Here is a 10,368-nt window from a genome sequence, read left to right as displayed (position 1 = left end):
TGTGATTCTTGTACAGCAAAACCTCACATTACTGGCATTTTGTTTCTTTAATTTTATCTTTTATTTCTTTTTGGTTGCTCGTACATGTTTAATTTATATGTATATATTATTGAATGGTGTTTTCTTTTAATTATTAACTTTTTTTTTCTACTACGGTGTATACTGTTTAAACCAACATCGAAATTGAGGTTTGCGTCGTATATATGTGTATATATATTTATATGTGTGTATGGAGATTGGGGGAAGATTCTTTTCATTTGTACAAACAACCAAATTGTAGACAGTAACAAAGAAAAGAGATATTAAATGTAGAAAATACCATATCAAATTGCTCTGGTACAATGAAATAATTTCTTTGACAGTTGAATGGGGGGAATACTTGGGGGCCAGTCTAGTATGCGTTTGGTTTCAGTACACCATCAATAATGCAAAAATTCACGTCAATCTGAGCCTAGAAAGAGAACAGAGTGAATAGCAAACAGTTCATCATTTGTATTTGGTTTAAAATAGATTAAAGATTTTACCTAATCATCAATAATATCCATCATAAAATATGATGTTAAAAAGAAAAATCGAAGGCATGCGATTTTGCTTTCTCTCTCTCCATGGCGAGACGCAAGAAGGCAATTCAGAAGCCTGGCTTACAATCTCCGACGGTAGTGATCCCTACAGCTAGCGAGGAGGACTTGGGTGGTTCTGATAAGGTTGGATCGGCTGCATTGGAGGAGGTATTCACAGACTCAGTGACTGGGTTTCCTGACTTGGGGGAAGAACTCCATCTCAATACGCCTGGTGATAACCCTGGTCTACCTTGTGGTTCAGGTGAGAAGGAAGGCCCTATTAGGGATTTTCAAGACAAAGCAAAAGATGTTTGGTCCCAATTTAGAGAATCTTTAGCGCACAAGGGAGGTTCTCGATTGGTTTATGAAGAAGTGATGCTTCGTGAGGGAAAGTTAATTGCTCAGGTGGATTTGGAGGAAATTGAAGTTGAAGCTTCTTTTTGGAGTTCAGCTTTGGTGCGTGTTGTTTTGGGTGCTAACCCCCCATTTTTTGTGTTTGAAGGTTTCATTAAGAGGTTATGGGGCAAGCTAGGCATTGAGAGGATAGCTCGAATGAATGAGGGTTATACAATTGTCAAATTTCGAGATGAAGCCATGAGAGATCTGGTATTGGAGACTGGGGTTGTTCATTTCGACAGGAAACCAGTCATTTTGCACCCATGGTCAACTGATTTGGATACTCTAAAACTAGTCAAATCTGTGCCGGTTTGGATTCGGTTGCCTGACCTTGGTTTGCAATATTGGGGAGTTAAATGTCTGAGTGCTCTAGTCAGTACAATTGGTAAGCCTATTTTGATTGATAAAGTCACTAAAGACAGATCTATGGTGAAATTTGCTAGGGTATTAGTAGATATGGAGATCTCTGAAAATTTGCCCAAAACAATTAGTTTTCTCAATGAGCGGGGCCAACTGATGGACCAGATAATAGAGTGTGAATGATAAAAATCTGGTACTTGTAGGAGACCCAAAACAAGTGCCAAGAGCCCCTCACGGGCCACCAAGGACCCGCGCGCGCGCACCTTGCGACACCCCTGCTCCGCGCGCGACACCACCTGATCCGCGCGCAAGGTGGCCTCGCCCTCAAGGGCCACGCCCAAGTAACATGCAAGCATAGGGCGGCCTCGCCCAAGGACTAAGCACGCCCAGTGGCCTCACCCCAAAGGGCCTCGTCCCAAGGGCCACATGTGCCTAGTGGCCTCGCCCTCAAGGGCCACGCCCAAGTAACATGCAAGCATAGGGTGGCCTCGCCCAAGGACTAAGCACGCCCAGTGGCCTTGCCCCGAAGGGCCTCGACCCAAGGGCCACGTGTGCCTAGTGGCCTCGCCCCAAAGGGCCTCACCCAAGGACTAAGCATGCCTAGTGGCCTCGCCCCAAAGGGCCACATCCCAAGGGCCACGCGTGCATGATGCCAGAGTTCAAGGTGGCCCACAAGAGACAAAAAGAGTACGAACAAGGTACCTCTAAAGGGGTACGTACATGCCTGCAAGGATCAAGGGACATGCCTGACACCTGTACCCGAAAAATAGAGGCGATTGGGAATAGTACGAGGAGTGGCTACCCCACCACCATGTCTCTGACACCCGTACAAGACAAGTAGTGGAGTCATGACCGGGTACAAAAGCTGAGGTGCTCCCACGAACTCTGACCATGTACCAGAGCCGACACCACTACCCCTGGAACCACCCTCATGTTAGTGTACTCGTTTACCATCTGGTCCCCTGGACCACCATGTACCCAAGGCCATTAGAGCCTACTATAAAATGAACTCTAACTCCACCTAAAAGGGGGTTGGAAAATTTACTGTAGCAGGTGCTTGAGAGTGAATGAAAGATTGATTTCTCCATTGTTGTTCTGTCATTGTTCTTGAGTTATTACTTAAATTTCTACAGCTTTTTTATTGACTATCTTTACTTGATAATTTTTTCCAACTCAACTTAGTTGACGAGTTCTCACCGTCAACATAGAGTATGAATGGCAGCCCACTCATTGCTCCTGTTGCAAAGCATTAGGCCATTCTGTTGCCTTTTGCAAGAGGAAACAGGAAGGTGTTTGGCGGAAAAAAGAAATGATACAAGGCCCAGTAAACTCGGATGAAACTCCAATTGCTGCAGTAGAAGCTCGTGATAAGTCTGGAACAAAAGAGACTTCAAATTCTGATATTCTTATTCCGGTTAAGAAAAATGGTCCTGATATTGAGGAGGTGCAGGGACATATGTCTAAACAGGGCTATAACTCTCAAAGGGACAAGGATACAGAATGGACAACTCCTAAACAGTTTGGAGGCAAGAAACCAGCTGCTGCTACTGATAAATCTACTTTGCTGAATTCTTTCAAAGTGCTACAAGATCGAGCAGTGGAGATAACAAAACTGGGATTGACTTCTACCAACATTCTCAATGGAGGGTAAGTCTATACTTAGTTGGAATGTTAGGGGCTTGAACAATAAGAATAAACAAAGGTCCCTTTTATCTTTCTGTCATTTCAATAAGGTAGGCCTAGGAGCTTTTCTTGAAACTAAGCTTCGAGGTAATAAAGTTGAGGAGTTTATGATGAGTGTTTTTCATGGTTGGGAGTACTATACCAACTCAGTCTGTGAGGGTAGATTGTTGCTGGTGTGGCATCCTGGGTTGGTTTCTATAAATATTCTTCAAGTCAATCTACCATTTATTCACAGCCAAGTGACTTTTAAGGATAGCAGTCAGGTGGTTTGTATGACCTTTGTCTATGGTAAAAATTCGATAGGGGAAAGGCAAGTTCTTTGGCAGGATTTAGCTTCTTTGGTGTTCCCTGTGAAGCTGTGGCTTATGGCTTGTGACTTCAATGCGGTGTTTGATTATGATGATCGAATTGGACGACGTACTAATACTGAGTTCGAAATGACTGATGCTCAACAGTGGAGAGCTCTTGGTTTGGCGGATGAGATGCGATCCATTGGTTCTCGCTACACTTGGACTAATAATTAGGAGGCTGGGGCCATAATATTTTCTAAATTGGACAGGGTTTTTAAGAATGAAGCTTGGATGGACATGTTTCCTTATTCTGAAGCTTTAACTAATTGGGATTTAATTTCTGATCACTGTTATTGTCTTATTAAATCTGCTGCTACTGAGTTGTTGGGAATGAAACCTTTCAGATTTTATAACATGTGGACCGAGCATAAGGACTTCCGAAGTGTAGTGTTGAGCACCTGGTATAAGCCTTTACATGCTCAAGGCTTGTTCTGTATGCAGAGGAAATTGGATAGACTTAAGCATGTGTTGTGTAAGTTCAATAAAGAGGCGATTGGAGATGTGACGATTAATTTTTCAGCTGCTAAGGATCAGTTTCAGCAGGCTCAGCTTTCACTTCAGCAAAATCCTCATTCAGAGTCCCTCCAAGATGTTGTTTGGACTGCTGGTGTTAGATTGTCTATTCAGTCCAGGATGTATGAAAGTTTCATAAGGCAGAGGAGCAAAATTACTTGGCTTCGCTTTGGCGACGAGAATTTAGCCTATTTCCATGCTTGTTTGAAGCAGAGAAGAATTGCTAATAGGGTCACTTCATTTATAGATGATCTTGGTCAGGTTCATGACAATTTTGAGGATGTTATTAGTCACTTTATTCATCATTTTAGAAGTATTATGGGAAGTTCTAGCTCGGCATCCTCTGTTATTCAGCATAATTTTTTTGTTCATGGTGTTGTCTTAAATTTGGATCAACAGATGGGACTGTTAAAGCCTTTCACAAAGAAACATGTGAAAGTTGCTTTGTTTCATATCAAGTCTGTTAAAAGTCCAGGTCCGAATGGTTTTAATGCGGGCTTCTATAAGTTCTTATGGAAGGATATTGGAGATGAAATTTCTAATGCTATTTTGGGGTTCTTTGAAAAAGGTGAGCTGCCTAATGAGATAAATAATACAACTCTTTCTCTCATTCCCAAAGTGGAGAATCCTTCTAAGGCAGTGGATTTTAGACCGATTGCTTGTTGCAATACACTTTATAAGTGTATATCGAAAATGATTTGTATGAGATTGGCTAGGGTGTTACCGGTTTTAATTAACCAAAATCAGGGGGCTTTTGTCCAGAATCGGTCTTTGGCTCATAACATCTTCATTTTTCAGGATCTTATTAAAGGTTATAAGCGGAGGAATATTTCTCCTCGCGGTGTTATTTGAAAATTTATTTGAGTAAAGCTTATGATACTATTGACTGGCTGTTCTTAGAGAACCTTTTGAAAGCGTTCTATTTTTATTCATTGGATTATGGTGTGTCTGCGGGGAACTACCTACTCTCTTATGTTGAATGGAAGGATTCAAGGGAAGTTTATTGGAAAAAATAGGCTTAGACAAGGGGATCCTATATACTTATTATTTGTTCTTGTAATGGAATACCTTACTAGACTTCTTATTCATGCTTCTCATCATAAGGATTTTAGATTTCATCCCATGTGCAAAAATCTGAATTTGGTTAGTCTCTGCTTTGCTGACGATCTTGTGTTGTTCTGTAAAGGGAATGTTCACTCTGTCCAAATTCTTTGGGATGGTTTTTCTCAGTTTAGTAGAGCTTCAGGCTTAACTATGAATCTGGATAAATCTCATATTTATTTTGGTGGTTTGACAGCTGAAACTAAGAAGGATATTATGGAGTGTATTAACATTGAAGAGGGATCTTTTCCATTGAAGTATCTCGGCATCCCTCTCCGTCCTACCAAGTGGAAGGCTGGTGACTGTGGCATTATCATAAAAAAGATACATCTTCGATTGCATTCTTGGGCTAGTTGTCACCTTTCATTTGCGGGTCGAGCTTAGCTCATTCATTCTGTTTTACTGGGCATTAGAACCTATTGGATGAGTATTTTCTTACTTCCTCAAAGTGTGACTCTTGAGATTGATAGGCTTTGTCAGAATTTTATGTGGGGCTCGAAAGGAAATCGTAGTAAGCTGCATCTTACAGCTTGGGACCATGTTTGTTTGCCGAAAATCTTGGGAGGCATTGGGTTTAAGGAAGGGCCGAAGTGGAATAAAATCTTACTGGCCAAATTTATTTGGGCGTTATCTTCCAAACAAGATCTGCTTTGGGTGAAATGGGTTAATAATATATATCTCAAAGGTATGGATTTTTTGGAGTACAACCTTATGGCTGATGTGAGCTGGTATTGGAGGAAGTTGGTGCATCTGAGATCCTTTTTGCCTAGAGGTACCTTGGAGGCTGCGGTTTCAGGTAGGAAACTTCAGCTGTATATGTTGTTGCTTCAGCAGAATAAAGTGAGGTTTGCCAATGTGGTTTGGTGCAGCTTCTCTATTCTGAAACACAGATTTGTTCTATGGCAATCTATCCTTGGTCACCTTCTGACCCGAGACAATCTTACTATTCGACAGATCCCTCTTGATTCTCCCTTGTGCCCAGTTTGTGAGATAGATTTGGAATCTCATGCTCATCTATTTTTTGACTACTTGTACTCTCAGCAGGTTTTGATTAAGGTTGCTGATTGGTTGGGAATGGCTATTTGGCCTTCCAAATTCTGTGATTGGATTGCTTGGATGGATGGGCGGCCTAAAGGTCTTACTCAACGAGTCTTGGCTGCTGTCCTTGCTGCTACTGTATATTTCATTTGGCTGAATCGTAACAATTGTGTTTTTAATTTCGCAGTTATTTCTAGTAATAGGATTCTCTATCTGATTAAGACTAGTTTAAAGGTTAGATTGCTGAGTTTTACTAGGCAGAAACTTGGAATTCTTGGGAAGAACTTTCTTGATTCTATGGATCAACTGTAATGTGTTTGTTCTTTTCTGTGTTGGTTCAGTTGTAATCTGCTTGTTCTGAGCTCTTTTTTGAGCTGATGATTGTAATTTGTTAGTTGATTCAATAAAATTTCTTTCTGAATAAAAAAAAATGATGTTATTATATATACTCATATTGCCACGTAATAATATTGCATTATTTCCCTCAAAAAATAAATATTGCATTATTATATGTGAATAGTGATCATTAAGTCTTACAATTCACTATCAAATTCTGGTAACACATTAATTGTTACATATGTGTCGTGTTTGGTACCAATAGTACTACATAACTTTATGGAAGTTTGTTAGTTGCATGATTTATTATTGGTAATTAAAACTCGATGCATGAGTTTTTGAATCACCAAACAACTACTTCACTATTATATTTATAGTCATGTGCCTGCTTACCTAAGAAATATCTATTTCCATATCTATAGATATATATATATATATGTGTGTGTGTGTGGTTATATAATTTCGTTTGTGTTTCTCTATAGAATATAACGATACCTTTATTGGTCATCAAACTAAAAAAAACGATGTTATATAGTTCTTAAATAATATTATTTCAGACATATCAAAAAATTTCCTTCGTACATATTTATGCAAGTTAAAAATGCTTGTCATTATAAATTTTGTTTCTCCGAAGTGTTCATGAGTTTATATACATACATTTTTAAACAAGCCAGTTTAGAAAATCGTGCAAAAAGTTTTGACTTTATGACTTCCCAATATGTATTTTAACTCTAGACACTAACTTCTTCTCTTCTAATGTAAGTATTTTATTTAACTTAAAATAAAAAAATAAAAAAAATGCGTTTCTAGACGTATTCGCATTTTGAAATTCAAAGTGTGGAATAGAGAAAAGCAAAAAAAAAAAGAAGAAGAGAATTGTAAAGTGGTGGGAGCTTATTGGGAAGAAGGAAAGAGGAGAAGAGTTCACGGGAAGAGTTGAAGCTGAAAATGGCATGGTTTTGAAAATTCCGAAATAGCTAAGTTTGGCAATAGTTTTGAAAAAATTTGACCAAAAAGGCTTCGAATTCGGAAAGAATGGAAATGAAGACTATTTTCTGTCACTTCCGTTATAAATATCACCTGGATTGATGTGTGCTTTGCACAGCACAGCATAGCAATGCAGCAGAGGGCGCATATTAGAGACAAAATACAGGTCATGCTGAGACTACAGAGATGGATGGGTACGACAAAATGTCCAACCCCAACAACACACCAATCGGGGAATATCGTACGGTAACTGTAAATAACAAATAATAAAAATTTTAAAGTTACTCGGACAAAAACCCCACCCACTTCTTCATCTGCATGTATTAATATTAACTTCAATTTTATTTTTTTAAACATAGCCACAAAAAAAAAAAAAAAAAATCCTTCCAATTTCGTTCACTTTTGTTTTCTTTCTCTGACTATTATTAGAGGTGTCCCTAGACATTTATGTAGCTAGTGATAATGATAGAATCGTGATTTTCACTATTATTAGAGATGTGTAACTAAGCACTTTTTTTTTAGAATTTACCGTAATATATAGGTAGAGACATAATTTTTGCTTATGCCGAACAAGAATTTTCTATTTTAGGGCTTAGATAAATTATAATCTATTTTTTTTTTATAATGGGGTGCATTTTAATTATAACAGGTATTACGTCACTTTTCAAGATATTCGAATGATTTTTATAGTGCAGAAATCAGAGTTTAAATAGTTTGTTTTCTACGCATATAAAAAAAATCAAGCATGCGTGCAACTGACTGTTTGAACTCTAATTTCAGTACCGTAAATTATTCAAAATGTTCCGAAAGTTGGCAAGATACCTATTATAACTATAACGTATGCAATCATGAAAAAAAAATTGAGTTATAACTTCTCCAAGTACCTAAAATAAAAAAAATGCTTCTACGGTAGGGGCAAAAGTGATGCCCCTACCTAAGAAAAACCTACCATAATATATATTCTTTTATGTATATAATTATAGGAAAATTCTGTAGTAGAAGAGTCAAATTTTATTGTAGGTAGGGAATGATCCTGATTTTGACATCTCGATAAGTTGTAACATTAATTTTTTTAATATCACATTGTACATTGTAGTTATGACAAACCTCCTACAATTTTTTTTTGATAAAAATTCTTAATAATATATTGTGCCAAAACCAGGATTCAAATAGCCTCTAGCACACATACTTGTTTTTCTTTTGTACACGCATGAAACAGACTATTTGAATCCAATTTAACTTTTGTACACCCATTCTCTCTTTCCTTTCCTTTGTGTGTGTGAGAGAGAGTTTTTCCTACAAAGGTGTCCTCTATCCATTTGAACTTTTTCATATTTGGATTCCAAGGGGCTAGAAAGAGTGTCCAAAGAGTTATTCGAGACACTAGAGGAGATGTGGAGAGAATAGGCCCACAACTTGGTTCCTCTGGCCTGGTAGTCTCCCTATGAGCATGGCTTTATACTTCGCCTCGTCATTTGAATATTTTGAACCCAAACCTTAATGCTTAGTAGGCCTTGCTACCTTTAAGTCCTACAAGCACCACCCAACTCCTAAACCATTTCCAATAGAGGCTCCATCTACGTATAGTCTCCATTTATCCTTCTCATGCCTTTCTTTCAACCTCCCTCCAACTTCGCACTTGTGACCTTTCTCAACTTGATTATTAAATTCAATGACAAAATCTACAAGTACTTGCTCTTTGATGGTTGGTGTTAAACATAGGTTATCTCAAATTGTTTGAGCTTAACCAATCATTTCAACATCTGACCGATGTCTCAAACTTTGTTCAAGGTTTTTCATAGTAGATAATTCATTAACACACCTCAATAGTGTGACATGAAAGTAGGGTCGAAGCTTTTTAAACACTACAACAAAAATGACTTTTTGTGACTCCCTATAATGTCCTACACTATAGGTATAAGATATTGAAAGTTGGAGAGATTCTTTTATGTCTTATTTTTTGAGTCATAGACAATTGTATTTTATGATTACGTGTGTAAGACATAAGAACTAGTGGGAGACGTTAAAAATATAGGTGTGTGGGTCCTAACCCATGCTTGCCTCACATGTCTCCCACACGGGAGACATTAGAAGCATGTCACGTCTTAGTGTGAGAAACATGAAAGGCCTCCCATGATATAACCTTATCGACCTATAATAACACGAATTTATTTTATTTTGTCAAATTAAATTAATTATGTGTTTTAGTGTTTTAGATAATTAAAATAATATTTGTGGAATATTATTTTAATTAAAGGAAGTGTGAGTGGATCGCTTAGAATAAAGTTTGGGACTTTGGTGTGAAATAAATATAATGTGAGAAATATTTATTTTACTATATATTTATGAGTAAATTTTATTCCCTAAGGACCATAGAATAATTGTAGATAATTATTTGGTCATTGTGGGATTTATTTAGAGGAACCTAGACTATGATTTCATGTGTTTGGACTAACATTGGATAATTATTTGGTCATGTGTTTAGACTATAGGGAAATTGGAATTTTGAAATAGTGGGTGGTTACCTAAGGTTGATGGCTGATTGGAGGAAGTTACTTTCTCATTTGGTTCAGTCCATTTTTCAAATTTAATAAGGAAAGAGAGAAAGATAGTTTGTGAGAAAAGAAAATACTTTGGTTCTCTATTGGTTTGGTCAAGAAGAGATCAACACAAGGGTAAGTGTTTCTCTTGTCTCTCTTTAATGATTTTGGACTGTGATGGTGATCTTGGAGCTCTTTGTTTGTTTGTAGAAATAGAACAAGTGAATTAGCAGAATAGTCACCATGGGGTCAAATACTCAGCTTGGAGTGAGCCTAGGGGTAATTTGGGATGTTAGTGCATGTTCGGGATTTACCGTGTAACAAGTAGTTATTTAGCAATTATTCGGGTATGCCTGGATTAATTGGGGATTTATAGGACTACTCGAGTAATTGGCGGGTATGTGGCAAATGATGGATTTTCCTTTGGTAGTATTAAAGGGCTGGGAATTTATCTAGGGGCGTATTGGCGAAGGTCGGGATCGACAAAGGCCGGGAACAGCAACA

At 38.0% G+C, this 10,368-nt stretch overlaps 1 protein-coding gene across 1 annotated transcript; it reads left to right on the top strand.

Moving 5' to 3' along the window:
- Nucleotides 1-5,650: 5,650 nt before the first annotated feature.
- Nucleotides 5,651-6,313, top strand: LOC133799825 (uncharacterized). The gene has a single exon (XM_062237814.1). The coding sequence runs from the start codon at nucleotides 5,651-5,653 to the stop codon at nucleotides 6,311-6,313; it is 663 nt and encodes a 220-aa protein (XP_062093798.1).
- The last annotated feature ends 4,055 nt before the right edge of the window (nucleotides 6,314-10,368 follow it).

This window comes from Humulus lupulus, chromosome 9 (genome assembly GCF_963169125.1).
Source record: "Humulus lupulus chromosome 9, drHumLupu1.1, whole genome shotgun sequence".
NCBI classification, from domain to species: domain Eukaryota; kingdom Viridiplantae; phylum Streptophyta; class Magnoliopsida; order Rosales; family Cannabaceae; genus Humulus; species Humulus lupulus.
The sequence above is the reverse complement of the archived record's forward strand: the minus strand, read 5'-3'. Positions and strand labels throughout refer to the sequence as shown.

What these genes read in the sequence shown, in the direction of transcription:
- LOC133799825 (XM_062237814.1), top strand. Translation starts at nt 5,651, where the DNA reads ATGGATTTTTTGGAGTACAACCTTATGGCTGATGTGAGCTGGTATTGG.